The sequence below is a fragment of the Hyla sarda genome, unplaced genomic scaffold (genome assembly GCF_029499605.1).
Source record: "Hyla sarda isolate aHylSar1 unplaced genomic scaffold, aHylSar1.hap1 scaffold_1594, whole genome shotgun sequence".
NCBI lineage: Eukaryota > Metazoa > Chordata > Amphibia > Anura > Hylidae > Hyla > Hyla sarda.
The window spans coordinates 52,175-76,647 of record NW_026608230.1 but is presented as its reverse complement, the minus strand read 5'-3'; the positions used below and the strand labels follow the sequence as shown (position 1 = coordinate 76,647).

The following is a 24,473-nucleotide window of genomic DNA, read 5'->3' as shown; positions in this document are numbered from 1 at the left end:
CTCCTCCAGATCACTGCTCCATCATGATAAATGTTATATACTCCTCCAGATCACTGCCTCCATCATGATAAATGTTATATACTCCTCCAGATCACTGCTCCATCATGATAAATGTTATATACTCCTCCAGATCACTGCTCCGTCATGATAAATGTTATATACTCCTCCAGATCACTGCTCCATCATGATAAATGTTATATACTCCCCCAGATCACTGCTCCATCATGATAAATGTTATATACTCCCCCAGATCACTGCTCCATCATGATAAATGTTATATACTCCTCCAGATCACTGCTCCATCATGATAAATGTTATATACTCCTCCAGATCACTGCTCCATCATGATAAATGTTATATACTCCTCCAGATCACTGCTCCATCATGATAAATGTTATATACTCCTCCAGATCACTGCTCCATCATGATAAATGTTATATACTCCCCCAGATCACTGCTCCATCATGATAAATGTTATATACTCCTCCAGATCACTGCCCCATCATGATAAATGTTATATACTCCCCCAGATCACTGCTCCATCATGATAAATGTTATATACTCCAGATCACTGCTCCATCATGATAAATGTTATATACTCCAGATCACTGCTCCATCATGATAAATGTTATATACTCCCCCAGATCACTGCTCCATCATGATAAATGTTATATACTCCCCCAGATCACTGCTCCATCATGATAAATGTTATATACTCCAGATCACTGCTCCATCATGATAAATGTTATATACTCCAGATCACTGCTCCATCATGATAAATGTTATATACTCCTCCAGATCACTGCTCCATCATGATAAATGTTATATACTCCCCCAGATCACTGCTCCATCATGATAAATGTTATATACTCCTCCAGATCACTGCTCCATCATGATAAATGTTATATACTCCCCCAGATCAACTGCTCCATCATGATAAATGTTATATACTCCTCCAGATCACTGCTCCATCATGATAAATGTTATATACTCCTCCAGATCACTGCTCCATCATGATAAATGTTATATACTCCTCCAGATCACTGCTCCATCATGGTAAATGTTATATACTCCCCCAGATCACTGCTCCATCATGATAAATGTTATATACTCCTCCAGATCACTGCTCCATCATGATAAATGTTATATACTCCTCCCAGATCACTGCTCCATCATGATAAATGTTATATACTCCTCCAGATCACTGCTCCATCATGATAAATGTTATATACTCCTCCAGATCACTGCTCCATCATGATAAATGTTATATACTCCTCCAGATCACTGCTCCATCATGATAAATGTTATATACTCCTCCATATCACTGCTCCATCATGATAAATGTTATATACTCCTCCAGATCACTGCTCCATCATGATAAATGTTATATACTCCCCCAGATCACTGCTCCATCATGATAAATGTTATATACTACAGATCACTGCTCCATCATGATAAATGTTATATACTCCTCCAGATCACTGCTCCATCATGATAAATGTTATATACTCCCCCAGATCACTGCTCCATCATGATAAATGTTATATACTCCTCCAGATCACTGCTCCATCATGATAAATGTTATATACTCCCCCAGATCACTGCTCCATCATGATAAATGTTATGTACTCCTCCAGATCACTGCTCCATCATGATAAATGTTATATACTCCTGCCAGATCACTGCTCCATCATGATAAATGTTATATACTCCTCCAGATCACTGCTCCATCATGATAAATGTTATATACTCCCCCAGATCACTGCTCCATCATGATAAATGTTATATACTCCTCCAGATCACTGCTCCATCATGATAAATGTTATATACTCCTCCAGATCACGGCTCCATCATGATAAATGTTATATACTCCCCCAGATCACGGCTCCATCATGATAAATGTTATATACTCCCCCAGATCACTGCTCCATCATGATAAATGTTATATACTCCTCCAGATCACTGCCCCATCATGATAAATGTTATATACTCCCCCAGATCACTGCTCCATCATGATAAATGTTATATACTCCTCCAGATCACTGCTCCATCATGATAAATGTTATATACTCCTCCAGATCACTGCTCCATCATGATAAATGTTATATACTCCTCCAGATCACTGCTCCATCATGGTAAATGTTATATACTCCCCCAGATCACTGCTCCATCATGATAAATGTTATATACTCCCTCCAGATCACTGCTCCATCATGATAAATGTTATATACTCCTCCCAGATCACTGCTCCATCATGATAAATGTTATATACTCCTCCAGATCACTGCTCCATCATGATAAATGTTATATACTACAGATCACTGCTCCATCATGATAAATGTTATATACTCCTCCAGATCACTGCTCCATCATGATAAATGTTATATACTCCCCCAGATCACTGCTCCATCATGATAAATGTTATATACTCCTCCAGATCACTGCTCCATCATGATAAAATGTTATATACTCCCCCAGATCACTGCCCCATCATGATAAATGTTATATACTCCTCCAGATCACTGCTCCATCATGATAAATGTTATATACTCCTCCAGATCACTGCTCCATCATGATAAATGTTATATACTCCTCCAGATCACTGCTCCATCATGATAAATGTTATATACTCCTCCAGATCACTGCTCCATCATGATACATGTTATATACTCCTCCCAGATCACTGCTCCATCATGATAAATGTTATATACTCCCCCAGATCACTGCCCCCATCATGATAAATGTTATATACTCCTCCAGATCACTGCTCCATCATGATAAATGTTATATACTCCTCCAGATCACGGCTCCATCATGATAAATGTTATATACTCCTCCAGATCACTGCTCCATCATGATAAATGTTATGTACTCCTCCAGATCACTGCTCCATCATGATAAATGTTATATACTCCTCCCAGATCACTGCTCCATCATGATAAATGTTATATACTCCTCCAGATCACTGCTCCATCATGATAAATGTTATATACTCCCCCAGATCACTGCTCCATCATGATAAATGTTATATACTCCTCCAGATCACTGCTCCATCATGATAAATGTTATATACTCCTCCAGATCACGGCTCCATCATGATAAATGTTATATACTCCCCCAGATCACGGCTCCATCATGATAAATGTTATATACTCCCCCAGATCACTGCTCCATCATGATAAATGTTATATACTCCTCCAGATCACTGCCCCATCATGATAAATGTTATATACTCCAGATCACTGCTCCATCATGATAAATGTTATATACTCCAGATCACTGCTCCATCATGATAAATGTTATATACTCCAGATCACTGCCCCATCATGATAAATGTTATATACTCCAGATCACTGCTCCATCATGATAAATGTTATGTACTCCTCCAGATCACTGCTCCATCATGATAAATGTTATATACTCCTCCAGATCACTGCTCCATCATGATAAATGTTATATACTCCTCCAGATCACTGCTCCATCATGATAAATGTTATATACTCCTCCAGATCACTGCTCCATCATGATAAATGTTATATACTCCCCCAGATCACTGCTCCATCATGATAAATGTTATATACTCCCCAGATCACTGCTCCATCATGATAAATGTTATATACTCCTCCAGATCACTGCTCCATCATGATAAATGTTATATACTCCTCCAGATCACTGCTCCATCATGATAAATGTTATATACTCCAGATCACTGCTCCATCATGATAAATGTTATATACTCCCCCAGATCACTGCTCCATCATGATAAATGTTATATACTCCTCCAGATCACTGCTCCATCATGATAAATGTTATATACTCCTCCAGATCACTGCTCCATCATGATAAATGTTATATACTCCTCCAGATCACTGCTCCATCATGATAAATGTTATATACTCCTCCAGATCACGGCTCCATCATGATAAATGTTATATACTCCTCCAGATCACTGCTCCATCATGATAAATGTTATATACTCCTCCAGATCACTGCTCCATCATGATAAATGTTATATACTCCCCCAGATCACTGCTCCATCATGATAAATGTTATATACTCCTCCAGATCACTGCCCCATCATGATAAATGTTATATACTCCTCCAGATCACTGCTCCATCATGATAAATGTTATATACTCCTCCAGATCACTGCCCCCATCATGATAAATGTTATATACTCCCCAAGATCACTGCTCCATCATGATAAATGTTATATACTCCTCCAGATCACTGCCCCCATCATGATAAATGTTATATACTCCTCCAGATCACTGCTCCATCATGATAAATGTTATATACTCCTCCAGATCACTGCTCCATCATGATAAATGTTATATACTCCTCCAGATCACTGCTCCATCATGATAAATGTTATATACTCCCCCAGATCACTGCCCCATCATGATAAATGTTATATACTCCTCCAGATCACTGCTCCATCATGATAAATGTTATATACTCCCCCAGATCACTGCTCCATCATGATAAATGTTATATACTCCTCCAGATCACTGCTCCATCATGATAAATGTTATATACTCCTCCAGATCACTGCTCCATCATGATAAATGTTATATACTCCTCCAGATCACTGCTCCATCATGATAAATGTTATATACTCCTCCAGATCACTGCTCCATCATGATAAATGTTATATACTCCTCCCAGATCACTGCTCCATCATGATAAATGTTATGTACTCCTCCAGATCACTGCTCCATCATGATAAATGTTATATACTCCTCCCAGATCACTGCTCCATCATGATAAATGTTATATACTCCCCCAGATCACTGCTCCATCATGATAAATGTTATATACTCCTCCACATCACTGCTCCATCATGATAAATGTTATATACTCCTCCAGATCACTGCCCCATCATGATAAATGTTATATACTCCCCCAGATCACTGCTCCATCATGATAAATGTTATATACTCCAGATCACTGCTCCATCATGATAAATGTTATATACTCCCCCAGATCACTGCTCCATCATGATAAATGTTATATACTCCTCCAGATCACTGCTCCATCATGATAAATGTTATATACTCCTCCAGATCACTGCTCCATCATGATAAATGTTATATACTCCTCCATATCACTGCTCCATCATGATAAATGTTATATACTCCTCCAGATCACTGCTCCATCATGATAAATGTTATATACTCCTCCAGATCACTGCTCCATCATGATAAATGTTATATACTCCTCCAGATCACTGCTCCATCATGATAAATGTTATATACTCCCCCAGATCACTGCCCCATCATGATAAATGTTATATACTCCTCCAGATCACTGCCCCATCATGATAAATGTTATATACTCCTCCAGATCACTGCTCCATCATGATAAATGTTATATACTCCTCCAGATCACTGCTCCATCATGATAAATGTTATATACTCCTCCAGATCACTGCTCCATCATGATAAATGTTATATACTCCTCCAGATCACTGCCCCATCATGATAAATGTTATATACTCCTCCAGATTACTGCTCCATCATGATAAATGTTATATACTCCTCCAGATCACTGCTCCATCATGATAAATGTTATATACTCCCCCAGATCACTGCTCCATCATGATAAATGTTATATACTCCTCCAGATCACTGCTCCATCATGATAAATGTTATATACTCCCCCAGATCACTGCCCCATCATGATAAATGTTATATACTCCTCCAGATCACTGCTCCATCATGATAAATGTTATATACTCCTCCAGATCACTGCCCCATCATGATAAATGTTATATACTCCCCCAGATCACTGCTCCATCATGATAAATGTTATATACTCCTCCAGATCACTGCTCCATCATGATAAATGTTATATACTCCTCCAGATCACTGCTCCATCATGATAAATGTTATATACTCCTCCAGATCACTGCTCCATCATGATAAATGTTATGTACTCCTCCAGATCACTGCTCCATCATGATAAATGTTATATACTCCTCCCAGATCACTGCTCCATCATGATAAATGTTATATACTCCCCCAGATCACTGCTCCATCATGATAAATGTTATATACTCCTCCACATCACTGCTCCATCATGATAAATGTTATATACTCCTCCAGATCACTGCCCCATCATGATAAATGTTATATACTCCCCCAGATCACTGCTCCATCATGATAAATGTTATATACTCCAGATCACTGCTCCATCATGATAAATGTTATATACTCCCCCAGATCACTGCTCCATCATGATAAATGTTATATACTCCTCCAGATCACTGCTCCATCATGATAAATGTTATATACTCCTCCAGATCACTGCTCCATCATGATAAATGTTATATACTCCTCCATATCACTGCTCCATCATGATAAATGTTATATACTCCCCCAGATCACTGCTCCATCATGATAAATGTTATATACTCCTCCAGATCACTGCTCCATCATGATAAATGTTATATACTCCTCCAGATCACTGCTCCATCATGATAAATGTTATATACTCCTCCCAGATCACTGCTCCATCATGATAAATGTTATATACTCCTCCCAGATCACTGCTCCATCATGATAAATGTTATATACTCCCCCAGATCACTGCCCCATCATGATAAATGTTATATACTCCTCCAGATCACTGCCCCATCATGATAAATGTTATATACTCCTCCAGATCACTGCTCCATCATGATAAATGTTATATACTCCTCCAGATCACTGCTCCATCATGATAAATGTTATATACTCCTCCAGATCACTGCTCCATCATGATAAATGTTATATACTCCTCCAGATCACTGCCCCATCATGATAAATGTTATATACTCCTCCAGATTACTGCTCCATCATGATAAATGTTATATACTCCTCCAGATCACTGCTCCATCATGATAAATGTTATATACTCCCCCAGATCACTGCTCCATCATGATAAATGTTATATACTCCTCCAGATCACTGCTCCATCATGATAAATGTTATATACTCCCCCAGATCACTGCCCCATCATGATAAATGTTATATACTCCTCCAGATCACTGCTCCATCATGATAAATGTTATATACTCCCCCAGATCACTGCCCCATCATGATAAATGTTATATACTCCCCCAGATCACTGCTCCATCATGATAAATGTTATATACTCCTCCAGATCACTGCTCCATCATGATAAATGTTATATACTCCTCCAGATCACTGCTCCATCATGATAAATGTTATATACTCCTCCAGATCACTGCTCCATCATGATAAATGTATCTCGAGATCGGTTCTCGTTGTAGATCTGAGGGATTTCTGATGATCTGAAGGTTCTTCTCTTTTTAGGATGCAAGTCCAGAGGGTGCGGAGGCCGCGATGCTCCTCCAGTCCTCAGGGTCTTCTCCCCAGATATTCCCAAACCCAAGCTGAGGGGCAGGAGCAGCTGTTCAGACTGACTGACAACATCCAGGACGAGTTGTAAGTGACCGAGATCTTAATCTTTTTGCCCTGGGGCCCCTGACATGGTGGTGTCTGTGCACGATCTGTTCACTGGGGTTGGGGGGGACATCTATTCACCAGGGGGAATCTGTGTATGGAGGAGTCAGGAGAGATGGGTGATGTGTGTTTACATATTGGCCTCCATATTGGATCCTGGAAGTTTAGCTGTATCAGTCGGCCTCCATATTGGATCCTGGAAGTTTAGCTGTATCAGTCGGCCTCCATATTGGATCCTGGAAGTTTAGCTGTATCAGTCGGCCTCCATATTGGATCCTGGAAGTTTAGCTGTATCAGTCGGCCTCCATATTGGATCCTGGAAGTTTAGCTGTATCAGTCGGCCTCCATATTGGATCCTGGAAGTTTAGCTGTATCAGTCGGCCTCCATACTGGATCCTAGAGTACATGGATCAATTCCAAAAAGAAGGACTTTCTATACAGCTTCTCCTCCCAGGAAAGATGCAAGGCAGCCGTCCTCAGTGTAAAACAAAGAACTTTATTTGCAACAATAGTTTCGAGCCCGTACTCTTCGTCAGTCATACTGTCAGATTATCCAAAAAACAACACTTAAAAAGCAACATTTATAAAGCTTGGGGAGAGAATTACAACCGGGTTAAAAGGTCACCATACAATAATTAAACATGTAAAACCAATTGGATTAGATTAAAACAGAACATAAAAGCCAATCCATAGTATAATCCATATGGCACACAACATAAAGAAAATATTACCCAAGGGGGGGAGCTATATAATGTAATATGGAGAGAGGCCCACCGCCCAGGTGGACTCATATAATAGTCTCCACCACTTCGTTGAGTCCTTTCGGGGAGATAGTAGACAGTTTGTACATCCAGAAGATTTCCTTCTTTTTTAGTATTTCAAAACGATTCGCCGTATCGCTGGGTATGTGGTCGATTGGCATGACTGAAATGAGATTTTCACCCCCTGGATGTAAAATGGCACAGTGCCTGGATATGCTGTGAAGCATGAAATGATTCCTTATGTTTTGCCTGTGCTTATTCATGCGGTTCCGCAGTGGCTGGATGGTCCGTCCACATATTGTAATCCACAGGTACAAATAGATCACAAAGGAGGACTGGCATGTCAGCCTGTATTTTACATTGAATTTCTCTCCAGTCTGGTGGGAGCAAAATTCCCTGGTCCCATTTTTTATCTCTTTACAGCACAAACATCTTTTATGGTTGCATTTAATTGATCCAGGTGGTAATGTGGGATTGGTATTGGGAATTTTGTGCTGTTTAATAATACTCGGGGCAAGGATGTTCTTAAGTGTTGGTGCTCTTCTATATGTGATCTGTGGCATACTAGGTAACTTGTTACTGAGTAGGTCGTCAATGTGCCAATGACTACCCAGAATCCTTTTAATTTCTGCGGCATTTGCAGTACATGGTGATAACATTTAGTTTTTGTCTCTCATTGGCATCTATGTCCACACTTTTTATTTTGTCCGGTTTAAACACTCCTTCTCAGGATTTTGTCTTGAACTTTTTTGTATGCATCCTTGATGATGGACTCCGGATAATTTTTTTCTTTAAACCGGTTAGATAGAATTTTGGCCTGTTCTTTGAAGGTGCCGTCATCCGTGCAATTTTTTCGTACTCTTTTGTATTGTCCATAGGGGACATTCTTCAGCCACTGTTTATAGTGGGCGATGTGATAGTCAAGATAACTATTCACATCCACCTGCTTAAAGTGTGTAGATGTAATAAAATTCTCTTTATCGTGGGAGATGCTGAGGTCAAGAAAATGTACTTGTTGCTCGCTCATCTCCAGAGTGAACTTGATGCCCCATAGATTATTATTCTGTTTTTCCAGGAATCCCTCAATTGATTATTTCGGTCCTTTCCACAGGAAAAAAAGATCATCGATATGGCCAAAAAAAGTTGGATATGTGGTGAGACTTCCAAATTATTGGTAATATGCTCCTTTTCAAAGACCCCCATAAAGAGGTTGGCGTAGGCTGGGGCCACTTTGGACCCCATAGCGGTACCTTTCCGTTGATGATAGGTCTCACCGTTATGAAGAAAATAATTATTTTCCAGAATGAATCTTAGCCCTCTGAGTATGAAGTCTTTGTGTGGCTGTGTAAGTTCCGGGTCAGCTTCCAGAAATTCCTTCATGCATCTTAACCCAATGTCATGACTGATGTTAGTATATAGGGATGTTACGTCACATGTAATTAGAAATAATAGAAAAACTCATGACCATGAGATGGGAACCGGGTTTATTTCTTATTACATGTGACGTAACATCCCTATATACTAACATCAGTCATGACATTGGGTTAAGATGCATGAAGGAATTTCTGGAAGCTGACCCGGAACTTACACAGCCACACAAAGACTTCATACTCAGAGGGCTAAGATTCATTCTGGAAAATAATTATTTTCTTCATAACGGTGAGACCTATCATCAACGGAAAGGTACCGCTATGGGGTCCAAAGTGGCCCCAGCCTACGCCAACCTCTTTATGGGGGTCTTTGAAAAGGAGCATATTACCAATAATTTGGAAGTCTCACCACACACATATCCAACTTTTTTTGTCCATATCGATGATCTTTTTTTCCTGTGGAAAGGACCGAAATAATCAATTGAGGGATTCCTGGAAAAACAGAATAATAATCTATGGGGCATCAAGTTCACTCTGGAGATGAGCGAGCAACAAGTACATTTTCTTGACCTCAGCATCTCCCACGATAAAGAGAATTTTATTACATCTACACACTTTAAGCAGGTGGATGTGAATAGTTATCTTGACTATCACATCGCCCACTATAAACAGTGGCTGAAGAATGTCCCCTATGGACAATACAAAAGAGTACGAAAAAATTGCACGGATGACGGCACCTTCAAAGAACAGGCCAAAATTCTATCTAACCGGTTTAAAGAAAAAAATTATCCGGAGTCCATCATCAAGGATGCATACAAAAAAGTTCAAGACAAAATCCTGAGAAGGAGTGTTTAAACCGGACAAAATAAAAAGTGTGGACATAGATGCCAATGAGAGACAAAAACTAAATGTTATCACCATGTACTGCAAATGCCGCAGAAATTAAAAGGATTCTGGGTAGTCATTGGCACATTGACGACCTACTCAGTAACAAGTTACCTAGTATGCCACAGATCACATATAGAAGAGCACCAACACTTAAGAACATCCTTGCCCCGAGTATTATTAAACAGCACAAAATTCCCAATACCAATCCCACATTACCACCTGGATCAATTAAATGCAACCATAAAAGATGTTTGTGCTGTAAAGAGATAAAAAATGGGACCAGGGAATTTTGCTCCCACCAGACTGGAGAGAAATTCAATGTAAAATACAGGCTGACATGCCAGTCCTCCTTTGTGATCTATTTGTACCTGTGGATTACAATATGTGGACGGACCATCCAGCCACTGCGGAACCGCATGAATAAGCACAGGCAAAACATAAGGAATCATTTCATGCTTCACAGCATATCCAGGCACTGTGCCATTTTACATCCAGGGGGTGAAAATCTCATTTCAGTCATGCCAATCGACCACATACCCAGCGATACGGCGAATGGTTTTGAAATACTAAAAAAGAAGGAAATCTTCTGGATGTACAAACTGTCTACTATCTCCCCGAAAGGACTCAACGAAGTGGTGGAGACTATTATATGAGTCCACCTGGGCGGTGGGCCTCTCTCCATATTACATTATATAGCTCCCCCCCTTGGGTAATATTTTCTTTATGTTGTGTGCCATATGGATTATACTATGGATTGGCTTTTATGTTCTGTTTTAATCTAATCCAATTGGTTTTACATGTTTAATTATTGTATGGTGACCTTTTAACCCGGTTGTAATTCTCTCCCCAAGCTTTATAAATGTTGCTTTTTAAGTGTTGTTTTTTGGATAATCTGACAGTATGACTGACGAAGAGTACGGGCTCGAAACTATTGTTGCAAATAAAGTTCTTTGTTTTACACTGAGGACGGCTGCCTTGCATCTTTCCTGGGAGGAGAAGCTGTATGGAAAGTCCTTCTTTTTGGAATTGATCCACGTACTCTATTACACTGCGTCCAGCTGACCTTGAGGCATCTGGAAAGGACACCGTGGCTGCTGAGCACCAACTACCACTGCGAGTCTACACGTCAGCCCTGAGCACAACAGCATCTGGTAAGCCTCTCATTTTTTGGTGCACATTGTTATTACCCTAAACCGCCTGCACTAGGAGCGCACCTTGTTTTTTCTTTTATATCTATCCATATTTGATCCTGTCTGTATAAGTCGGCCTCCATATTGGATCCTGTCTGTATAAGTCGGCCTCCATATTGGATCCTGTTTGTATAGGTCGGCCTCCATATTGGATCCTGGCTGTATAAGTCGGTCTCCATATTGGATCCTGGCTGTATAAGTCGGTCTCCATATTGGATCCTGGCTGTATAAGTCGGTCTCCATATTGGATCCTGGCTGTATAAGTCGGCCTCCATATTTGATCCTGGCTGTATAAGTCGGCCTCCATATTGGATCCTGGCTGTATAAGTCGGCCTCCATATTGGATCCTGGAAGTTTAGCTGTATCAGTCGGCCTCCATATTGGATGCTGGAAGTTTAGCTGTGTTTGTCTTGTCCACCATGTTGAATTCTCTCGTTCTTTTCACAGTTTCATTGCGGTTGAACACATCGACAGTTACTGTGTCCTCATCTCATCTAAAGCTGTCTACTTCTTGAAATGGGGCGAATATGTGGACCGCGATGCCATCTTTTTGGAAATTAAGTACGACGATCTCTATCACTGTCTTGTTTCAAAGGATCATGGGAAAATTTATGTTCAGCTGACTAAGAAGGCAGAGACAACAAGTAGTGGGATTGCGATACCAGGGCCGTCACACCAGAAACCCATGGTAAGCGCCAATCTGCATCGACCCCTATAGGTTATTGGATACGGAGTATCACAGGGTATATAGTGAGTATAGTGTATGAGTATATAGTGAGTAGAGTAAATGAGTATATAGTGAGTGGAGTATATGAGTATATAGTGAGTGGAGTATATGAGTATATAGTGAGTATAGTATACAGTGAGTAGAGTATATGAGTATATAGTGAGTAGAGTATATAGTGAGTAGAGTATAGGAGTATATAGTGAGTGGAGTATATGAGTATATAGTGAGTAGAATATATGAGTATATAGTGAGTAGAGTATATGAGTATATAGTGAGTAGAGTATAAGAGTATATAGTGAGTAGAGTATACGAGTATATAGTGAGTATAAAGCCGCCATCTTTCTTTCATCCCTGTTCACACTATGTTACGTACTGGGAGATGTTAGGAGGGCTTTTCTATTTTTTGTCCAGGACAGTGCCACTCATCCTCACTGGTCATGACTGGTATTGCAGCCTGGACGTATACACTTAGAGCTGTTCTATCATACAGGACGCAGACGCTGATGTTTCCGGAACCTTCTGTTTGTTCTTTTAGGTTCACGTGAAGTCGGAGGCGCTCGCTGTGAAGATATCGCAGGAGATAAATTACGCCAAGAGTCTGTACTACGAGCAGCAGCTGATGTTACGACAGACGGAGGAGCAAGAAAACCTCAACTGTTAGAAGCACAAGACTCTGCCGCTGCCAGACACTGCCAGCCACAGATCATCTCCTGTGTGGGAATATGTATCCATTGTACTGCCCTGCGGTGGGGATAATTTATACGGGGTGATATTTAATATAATTATATATTCGGACATTTCAACCAATTTTGAACAAATACCTTTATTTTGCTTAACGTGTAAATATGTATATGGGCGGTATAATGTAAATATAAGAGGTTATGACTGCGGGCTCATATATGGCGTCACGTTTCTTTATATCACACACACAACTTATTTCAGAACTTGTACTAGATCTACTAGTCTCTGCTATGTGGGGTGCACCCCATGTGGTCTCTGCAGTGTTTGGTGCACCCCATGTGGTCTCTGTAGTGTTTGGTGCACCCCATGTGGTCTCTGTAGTGTTTGGTGCACCCCATGTGGTCTCTGCAGTGTTTGGTGCACCCCATGTTGTCTCTGTAGTGTTTGGTGCACCCCATGTGGTCTCTGCAGTGTTTGGTGCACCCCATGTGGTCTCTGTAGTGTTTGGTGCACCCCATGTGGTCTCTGTAGTGTTTGGTGCACCCCATGTGGTCTCTGTAGTGTTTGGTGCACCCCATGTGGTCTCTGTAGTGTTTGGTGCACCCCATGTGGTCTCTGTAGTGTTTGGTGCACCCCATGTGGTCTCTGTAGTGTTTGGTGCACCCCATGTGGTCTCTGTAGTGTTTGGTGCACCCCATGTGGTCTCTGTAGTGTTTGGTGCACCCCATGTGGTCTCTGTAGTGTTTGGTGCACCCCATGTGGTCTCTGTAGTGTTTGGTGCACCCCATGTGGTCTCTGTAGTGTTTGGTGCACCCCATGTGGTCTCTGTAGTGTTTGGTGCACCCCATGTGGTCTCTGTAGTGTTTGGTGCACCCCATGTGGTCTCTGTAGTGTTTGGTGCACCCCATGTGGTCTCTGTAGTGTTTGGTGCACCCCATGTGGTCTCTGTAGTGTTTGGTGCACCCCATGTGGTCTCTGTAGTGTTTGGTGCACCCCATGTGGTCTCTGCAGTGTTTGGTGCACCACATGTGGTCTCTGTAGTGTTTGGTGCACCCCATGTGGTCTCTGCAGTGTTTGGTGCACCCCATGTGGTCTCTGCAGTGTTTGGTGCACCACATGTGGTCTCTATAGAGACCACATGGTGTGCACCAAACACTACAGAGACCACATGTGGTGCGCTTCACTACAGAGACCACATGGGGTGCCCCAAACACTATAGAGACCACATGGGGTGCACCTAACACTACAGAGACCACATGGGGTGCCCCAAACACTACAGAGACCACATGGGGTGCCCCAAACACTATAGAGACCACATGGGGTGCACCAAACACTACAGTGTTTGGTGCACCCCATGTGGTCTCTGTAGTGTTTGGTGCACCACATGTGGTCTCTGTAGTGTTTGGTGCACCCCGTGTGGTCTCTGTAGTGTTTGGTGCACCCCGTGTGGTCTCTGTAGTGTTTGGTGCACCCCGTGTGGTCTCTGTAGTGTTTGGTGTGCCCCATGTGGTCTCTGTAGTGTTTGGTGCACCCCATGTGGTCTCTGTAGTGAAGCGCACCACATGTGGTCTCTGTAGTGTTTGGTGCACCCCATGTGGTCTCTGTAGTGTTTGGTGCACCCCATGTGGTCTCTGTAGTGTTTGGTGCACCCCATGTGATATCTGCAGTGTTTGGTGCACCCCATGTGGTCTCTGTAGTGTTTGGTGCACCCCATGTGGTCTCTGTAGTGAAGCACACCCCATGTGGTCTCTGTAGTGTTTGGTGCACCCCATGTGGTCTCTGTAGTGTTTGGTGCACCCCATGTGATCTCTGTAGTGAAGCGCACCCCATGTGGTCTCTGTAGTGTTTGGTGCACCCCATGTGGTCTCTGTAGTGTTTGGTGCACCCCATGTGGTCTCTGTAGTGTTTGGTGCACCCCATGTGGTCTCTGTAGTGTTTGGTGCACCCCATGTGGTCTCTGTAGTGTTTGGTGCACCCCATGTGATCTCTGTAGTGTTTGGTGCACCCCATGTGGTCTCTGTAGTGTTTGGTGCACCCCGTGTGGTCTCTGTAGTGTTTGGTGCACCCCGTGTGGTCTCTTTAGTGTTTGGTGCACCCCATGTGGTCTCTGTAGTGTTTGGTGCACCACATGTGGTCTCTGCAGTGTTTGGTGCACCCCATGTGGTCTCTGTAGTGTTTGGTGCACCCCATGTGGTCTCTGTAGTGAAGCGCACCACATGTGGTCTCTGTAGTGTTTGGTGCACCCCATGTGGTCTCTGTAGTGTTTGGTGCACCCCGTGTGGTCTCTGTAGTGTTTGGTGCACCCTGTGTGGTCTCTTTAGTGTTTGGTGCACCCCATGTGGTCTCTGTAGTGTTTGGTGCACCCCATGTGGTCTCTGTAGTGTTTGGTGCACCACATGTGGTCTCTGCAGTGTTTGCTGCACCCCATGTGGTCTCTGCAGTGTTTGGTGCACCCCATGTCGTCTCTGTAGTGAAGCGCACCACATGTGGTCTCTGTAGTGTTTGGTGCACCCCATGTGGTCTCTGTAGTGTTTGGTGCACCCCATGTGGTCTCTGTAGTGAAGCGCACCACATGTGGTCTCTGTAGTGTTTGGTGCACCCCATGTGGTCTCTGCAGTGTTTGGTGCACCCCATGTGGTCTCTGTAGTGTTTGGTGCACCCCATGTGGTCTCTGTAGTGAAGCGCACCACATGTGGTCTCTGTAGTGTTTGGTGCACCCCATGTGGTCTCTGTAGTGTTTGGTGCACCCCATGTGGTCTCTGTAGTGTTTGGTGCACCCCATGTGGTCTCTGCAGTGTTTGCTGCACCCCATGTGGTCTCTGCAGTGTTTGGTGCACCCCATGTGGTCTCTGTAGTGAAGCGCACCACATGTGGTCTCTGTAGTGTTTGGTGCACCCCATGTGGTCTCTGCAGTGTTTGGTGCACCCCATGTGGTCTCCGCAGTGTTTGGTGCACCCCATGTGGTCTCTGTAGTGTTTGGTGCACCCCATGTGGTCTCTGCAGTGTTTGGTGCACCCCATGTGGTCTCTGCAGTGTTTGGTGCACCCCATGTGGTCTCTGTAGTGTTTGGTGCACCCCATGTGGTCTCTGCAGTGTTTGGTGCACCACATGTGGTCTCTGTAGTGTTTGGTGCACCACATGTGGTCTCTGTAGTGTTTGGTGCACCCCATGTGGTCTCTGTAGTGTTTGGTGCACCCCATGTGGTCTCTGTAGTGTTTGGTGCACCCCATGTGGTCTCTGCAGTGTTTGGTGCACCCCATGTGGTTTCTGCAGTGTTTGGTGCACCACATGTGGTCTCTGCAGTGTTTGGTGCACCCCATGTGGTCTCTGTAGTGTTTGGTGCACCCCATGTGGTCTCTGCAGTGTTTGGTGCACCCCATGTGGTCTCTGCAGTGTTTGGTGCACCCCATGTGGTCTCTGCAGTGTTTGGTGCACCCCATGTGATATCTGCAGTGTAGCGCACCACATGTGGTCTCTGTAGTGTTTGGTGCACCCCATGGGGTATCTGTAGTGTTTGGTGCACCCCATGTGATATCTGCAGTGTAGCGCACCACATGTGGTGTCTCTAGTGTGGGCCGCACCCCACTGAATGTCCTTTGTATGGATACGCTAATGATGGTGTGTATCTGATACTGTCAGAAAATAAATGTTTTATTCAGTCTGAAATCACAAGATCATGTGGAGAGAGCTCTATAGTGTCACTGCTCTTACAGGAAAGAATCCTCCATCATTACATCATGTGGACAGAGCTCTATAGTGTCACTGCTCTTACAGTAAAGAATCCTCCGTCACTACATCATGTGGAGAGAGTGCTATAGTCTCACTGTTATTACAGTAAAGAATCCTCCTTTGCTACATTATGTGGAAAGAGTTTCATAGTGTCACTGCTCTTACTGTAAATAATCCATCACGTGGAGAGAGCTCTATAGTGGGAATGTAATCACAGTTAAGAATCCTTCATCACTTCACTGTGGTGAGAGCTCCATAGTGTCACTACTCTTACAGTAAAGAATCCTCTGTCATTGCATCATGTGGAGAGAGTTTCATAGTCTCACTGCTCTTACAGTAAGAATCCTCCATCATTACATCATGCAGAGATCTCCATAGTGTCACTGCTCTTACAGTAAAGAATCCTCCATCACAGCAACATGTGCAGAGAGTTCCATGGGCTCACTTTTATTAGCTCTAGTAGTAGAATATGGCACTCCTGATCAATTTGCTGGTGCTCAAGCTCTCAGATAATGCGAATGTGTGTTTATTTCATGTGCAATCCAAAATTAGAGATAACTTTTCGGTCAAACATTGACCTTCATCAGATCTAGGAAATCATGACAAAAATACCAATAAGTTTATACAAAACAGATATCATAACATCATGTGTAAACAGTGCATAAAAAGCATGAAGACGTCGGAACAAAATGATGTCGGGATGAAATAATCAGTCAAGGTGACATATCTGGTATCAGGTATTAAGGAAAAAGCAGCAATCGCAATGGACACTGGAAATAGTGACATATGTCATCGGAAAAAGATCCAGGGCGACTATAAAAGACCGACATATCTGCATAGGGATGATGGGCCGGCAAGTAGGCGACAGACATCGGTAACACGAATGTATAGGATCTATGTTATGGGGTAGAACATTAGGGCGACAGTGGTATATAACATTAGGGCGGCAGTGGTATAACATTAGGGCGGCAGTGATATAGAACATTAGGGCGGCAGTGATATAGAACATTAGGGCGGCAGTGATATAGAACATTAGGGCGGCAGTGATATATAACATTAGGGCGGCAGTGATATAACATTAGGGCGGCAGTGATATAGAACATTAGGGCGGCAGTGATATGTAACATTAGGGTGGCAGTGATATAGAACATTAGGGCGGCAGTGATATATAACATTAGGGCGGCAGTGATATAACATTAGGGCGGCAGTGATATAGAACATTAGGGCGGCAGTGATATAGAACATTAGGGCGGCAGTGATATGTAACATTAGGGCGGCAGTGATATAGAACATTAGGGCGGCAGTGGTATATAACATTAGGGCGGCAGTGATATAGAACATTAGGGCGGCAGTGATATGTAACATTAGGGCGGCAGTGATATAGAACATTAGGGCGGCAGTGATATAGAACATTAGGGCGGCAGTGATATAACATTAGGGTGGCAGTGATATGTAACATTAGGGCGGCAGTGATATGTAACATTAGGGCGGCAGTGATATAGAACATTAGGGCGGCAGTGATATAGAACATTAGGGCGGCAGTGATATAGAACATTAGGGCGGCAGTGATATGTAACATTAGGGCGGCAGTGATATGTAACATTAGGGCGGCAGTGATATAGAACATTAGGGCGGCAGTGATATAGAACATTAGGGCGGCAGTGATATATAACATTAGGGCGGCAGTGGTATATAACATTAGGGCGGCAGTGGTATATAACATTAGGGCGGCAGTGGTATATAACATTAGGGCGGCAGTGGTATATAACATTAGGGCGGCAGTGGTATATAACATTAGGGCGGCAGTGGTATATAACATTAGGGCGTCAGTGGTATATAACATTAGGGCGGCAGGGATATAACAGCAGATAAAATCATGGGAACAAATACAATGATAACAGTCGTATATAACAGCAGTAATAATGCAATAAATGATTCCTATCAGTGGGTTTGGTATATACATCGGGGGGGGGGGGGAGGGGGAGTGTGCCGTCTTGTTGTATTGTGACCGTGGTATCTAGGAAGCTAACGGATTCTGTGCTTTGTTTTTACGTAAACTGGAGATCTGACCAGATATTGTTGAGGTAGTTATAGAATTCCAGCAAAGAGTCCAATGTGCCCCCTCCCCCACACACACGGAAAATGTATCATTGATATAACGTCTCCATATTGTGGCGTATTTGGTAAAGTCCTCATTAGTGTATACGAAACGATCTTCAAAGTCAGCCATGTATGCATTAGCATATTAGCATATGGGGGCGCCACATTGGACCCCATTGCTGTGCCCTGTATCTGAAGGACGAAGGAGTCTTGGAAATGAAAAAGGTTGTTACATAGAACCATTTCGAGTAATGAATTGCGGAAATCAAGGCGCCCTGGTTTTATACCGGATTTTTCCAGTAAGCGTGCAACAGCTGCCATTAGAGATGAGCGAATCGAACTTGACAAACCCAAATTCCTTATGAATTTCATGAAAAGTTCGAATTTCGACGCGATTCTATCGCATGAATCGCTTTATTAAACTCCATTTTACAGCGTTCCAGGCTATTGTGGACCTAAAATGGCGGATCCACGTGTGAGTACATGGGGCAGGGGATTATGGGAGGGCGGGAAACAGCGGCGGGAATGAAGGTAGGCGGGCTGACCCTGAACCACATGTGAGATGCAGCCTATCAGTGTTCACTGACCCCTGTGATGTCACAGCCCCTATATAATCGGCAGCCATCTTGCCTCTCTTCATTTCATCTATGCAGTCAGATGGAGAGGACGGGACTGTGTGTGTGTGAATAGCTCATACCACAGCGTTACACTGCAACTGCTAGTCACATCAGCATTAGGGAAAGGCAGGAGTGCAGAGTGCTGTGCTGTTACTCTGAGAAGGATCATTGATTGCTAAACCTCCTATTCCCGTTATTGAGCATTGCAGCAGAGAGGGGCAGATAGCTGTCAGTGCGTTTATGAGGGTATAGAACAGCAGCAGGCGATTACTTACGGCTGTTCTTTCAAAGTATATAGGCCCTAGACAGAATAACTAAGTATGTCAGGCAGGGAAGTGCCAGGACGTGCACAGAGAAGGGGCAGAGGCCTACATACGTCAGGCAGAGTTGGCGGCAGACTTGGGGCGAGTGGCAGCAGGAGTCGCAGCAATAGGCCTGAGCTCCCGTTAACACCCAGCGTTCGTGTCGTTGACCCATCTCTCCTCGTTAATTGGTTTGCACACTCATCCCCATCATCACAAGCGGCATCTGACAACCCCAGTCAAGAGTCGGTGGGTTCCTCGGACACAACCCTCAGTTGGCATGGCCCGGGAGCAGTCCCCGTAATTCCATTGCCTTTGTCCTATGCTGTTCCCTCTCCCAAAGAAGTATCTCATGCTTTGGGTTCACCTCCACTATTTAGTGAGGACGATGTAATAGAGGACAGTCAGCATCTAATGGGCAGCCAAGAATGTGAGGAGACATGTGTCCCTTGCTCCGCAAGGCGGCCAAGTAGTGATGCGGAGAGTGACGTGGGAGGCGGTGTTTCAATTGTTCAGGGTCCTGAGGCAGACACTGTTGTGGAACACGAGGAGGACATCAGTGACGTGCACACATCTTTTGATGATGATGAAGCCGATCGCAATTGGGAGCCGGGTGCAGAAGCCGGGGCTTCATCATCATCAGGAGAAGAGATTTGCTCTTTGCCAACCATGCTACCGCCTTGCTGCCTCATAGACAATCAGCGTGGTGGTGGAAGTAGTGGAAATTCAGGAGCCAAACGTGCCAGGGGGAGACCACCTGCTTCGCGGCAAGCTACCATTCAGGGAGGTAGTGGAACAGGGGTTCCTGGAGACGGCACCAATAACAGTGAAATAGTGCGAACTGTGGGTGGGAAAATCAGCTACTTGCAAAATCTGTCGGCAGAAAGTGAACGTGGCCAGGGTCCTAATCTCGGCACCACGGCCCTGCGTCAACACATGATTCACCACCATAAAGCGGCCTGGGATAACCGTGGCTCTGATGTAGGGTTCCAGCCTGCCGCATCACCCAGTGGACATCCGCTCCCTCCGTCATGCAGCCAAGGCTCCACCACCTCAGCCGAAGGGAGCATTGTGTCAAACCCTCCTTCTTGTGCTCCTGCTTCCTCCACTCCTAGTCAGCCATTCCGCCAACAATCGATCGGCGAAGCCATGTCCAAGAGACAACAGTATGTGCCTACTCATCCAACGGCGCAGAAGTTGAATGTGCTCCTGTCCAAGTTGCTGGTGTTGCAGTCCCTCCCTTTTCAAGTGGTGGACTCTGCAGCTTTCAGGGAATTGATGGCTTGAGCCGAGGTGGAGAGTCCCTAGCCGTCATTTCTTTGCGAAGAAGTCAGTACCAGCCCTGCATAAGTTTGAACAAGAGAAGGTGGGCCAGTCCTTGAGCCTGTCCGTGTGTTCAAAAGTGCACGGCAGCGCCGATGTGTGGAGCTGTAACTACGGGCAGGGACAATACTTGTCTTTTATGGCCCACTGGGTAAATGTTGTTCCTGCACAGCCACAACAGCAACTTGGACAGGTCACACCGCTTCCTCCTCCACGCTCTCGCTCCCAGGCAGTTGGTCCTTTTACAGTGTGCGCCTCCTCCTCCCCCGTGTCCTCGGCCTCCACTGCACATCCAAATCTCGTACCACGTGTGTAGGGCACAGCGGTGTCAAGCCGTCCTTCACATGGTTTGCCTTGGCGAACGGAGTCACACAGGGGAGGAACTGCTGAAGTTCATTAGGGAAGAAATCCGAGTATGGCTTACTCCACGAAATCTGGAAATGGGAACCATGGTGACCGACAATGGGAAGAACATTGTTGCCGCACTGCGACAAGGAAGTGTGAACCATTCGCCCTGCATGGCACACGTGTTGAATCTGGTTGTCAAGCACTTCCTGAAGTCTTCACACCATTTGCAAGACGTCCTGACAATGGCAAGGAAACTGTGCATGCACTTCAGCCACTTGTACACCGCCAAGCACACTTTGCTTGATCTGCAGCGTCAGAACGGTATCCCACAACATAGTCTCATTTGTGACGTTGCCACACGTTGGAATTCCACCCTCCATATGTTGGACAGACTATACGAACAAAGAAAAGCCATCACCGATTTTTGATGATAAAAGCAGATAGGAGTACTCCCCTGTGTAACTTCAATGTGAACGAGTGGCAGCTCATACGTGACACCTGCCGTTTGCTGAGGCCCTTTGAGGAAGCCACATTTTTTCTTAGTCGCTCGAATTACGCCATGAACGACGTAATTCCACTTCTACATTTACTTCAAAAAATTATTGAAAACATGGCTGGTCACGGCAATGGCTACATGAGGCTACATGAGTCCTGTGGGGGATGAACTGGAGGAGGATGATGAGGGGCAGAGCGGAGCACAGTTTACGGTGGATGAGATGGCCGGTGTTTCTGGTCATTGGACAGGAGAGGAGGAGCAGGAGCAGCCAGAGGAGCTGGAGGGTTATTACGAGGGAGGCGAGACAGAGGACCCAGACACACCGTGGCAGTATGCAGTGGAGATGGAGGCAGGTAGTCCCAGTGAGTCACTGTCACAAATGGCACGATGCATGCTCAGTTGCTTGCGTAGTGACCCCCGAATTGTCAAAATTCGTCAGCGGGATGACTTCTGGATCTCCACCTTATTAGACCCTCGCTACCGGCCCAGAATGGGGGCCTTTTTTACACCCACTGAGAGGAAGTACAAACTGACCTACTACAGGAAGCTTCTACGTAGTCTGTTGGTTGATGCCTATCGACCACATGGTCCATCCACTCGCAGGTCTGACTCGGGGGGCCCTCTGCCCTCACCTTCCACTGCCATGGCTGCTGGGGAGGGGAGGGGTGGCTGGAGCAGTACCAGCTCAATCAGCAGCAGCCTGAGTCTACAGTCGCTGATGAGTAGCTTCCTTCAGCCGCATAGTGAAGCTACTCATCAGCAGCAGGTGGACATGGAGCAGGACCTGAACCAGCAGGTGGTGGCTTACCTCGACATGACCCTGCCAACAACCATTGAAGATCCGCTGGACTTCTGGGCAGCCAAACTCGATTTATGGCCGCAACTAGCGGAGTTTGCCCTGGAAAAGCTGTCCTGCCCGGCCAGTAGTGTGCCATCAGAGCGGGTGTTTAGTGCGGCCGGGGCCATAGTCACCCCAAGGCGAACTCGTCTGTCCACTAAAAATGTGGAGAGTCTGACGTTTGTCAAGATGAATCAGGGATGGATCAGCCAGGATTTCCAGCCACCAATGACAGATGGGTCTGAGTAGATTCACCATGCTCCTACAACAAAATTTTCTCTATTGTGGTTGGTTATGAAACCCTCTGGGGCAGACCTGGGGATTGTATGGCCCGCTTGCCACATACGGCCCTTTGATTGGCTCTGACCGTCCCGCGCTGATTGGGGGACAACTATGCTGCCTAATCTGGGGGACATCTATGCTGCCTAATCTGGGGGACATCTATGCTGCCTAATCTGGGGGACAAGTATGCACCTAATCTGGGGGACATCTATGCTGCCTAATCTGGTGGACATCTATGCTGCCTAATCTGGTGGACATCTATGCTGCCTAATCTGGGTGACAACTATGCTGCCTAATCTGGGGGACATCTATGCTGCCTAATCTGGGGGACATCTATGCTGCCTAATCTGGGGGACATCTATGCTGCCTAATCTGGGTGACATCTATGCTGCCTAATCTGGGGGACATCTATGCTCCTAATCTGGGGGACAACTATGCTCCTGATCTGGGGACAACTAAGCTCCTAATCTGGGGGACAAGTATGCTCCTAATCTTGGGGACATCTATGCTGCCTATTCTGGGGGACAATTATGCTACTAATCTGGGGGACATCTATGCTGCCTAATCTGGGGGACAACTATGCTGCCTAATCTGGGGGACAACTATGCTCCTAATCTGGGGGACAACTATGCTCCTAATCTGGGGGACAACTAAAATCCTAATCTGGGTGACATCTATGCTCCTAATCTGGGTGACATCTATCATGCCTAATCTGGGGGACATCTATGCTCCTAATCTGGGGACAACTATGCTCCTAATCTGGGGGACAACTATGCTCCTAATCTGGGGGACATCTATGCTGCCTAATCTGGGGACATCTATGCTGCCTAATCTGGGGGACAACTATGCTTCTAATCTGGGTGACATCTATGCTGCCTAATCTGGGGGACATCTATGCTGCCTAATCTGGGGGACATCTATGCTGCCTAATCTGGGGTTCATCTATGCTGCCTAATCTGGGTGACATCTATGCTGCCTAATCTGGGGGACATCTATGCTCCTAATCTGGGGGACAACTATGCTCCTGATCTGGGGACAACTAAGATCCTAATCTGGGGGACAAGTATGCTCCTAATCTTGGGGACATCTATGCTGCCTATTCTGGGGGACAACTATGCTACTAATCTGGGGGACATCTATGCTGCCTAATCTGGGGGACAACTATGCTCCTAATCTGGGGGACAACTATGCTCCTACTCTGAGGGACAACTAAAATCCTAATCTGGGTGACATCTATGCTCCTAATCTGGGTGACATCTATCATGCCTAATCTGGGGGACATCTATGCTCCTAATCTGGGGGACATCTATGCTCCTAATCTGGGGGACATCTATGCTGCCTAATCTGGGGAC

At 44.7% G+C, this 24,473-nt stretch overlaps 1 protein-coding gene across 1 annotated transcript; it reads left to right on the top strand.

Annotated features, from left to right (window-relative positions):
• Nucleotides 1-7,319: 7,319 nt before the first annotated feature.
• Nucleotides 7,320-13,392, top strand: LOC130310739 (intermembrane lipid transfer protein VPS13D-like; the record flags this gene model as incomplete). The annotated part of the gene is made up of 3 exons (XM_056552423.1): nucleotides 7,320-7,451; nucleotides 12,126-12,366; nucleotides 12,941-13,392. Coding segments are annotated over 3 exons (499 nt in total), but the record flags the coding sequence as incomplete, so codon positions are not given.
• Between the last annotated feature and the right edge of the window lie 11,081 nt (nucleotides 13,393-24,473).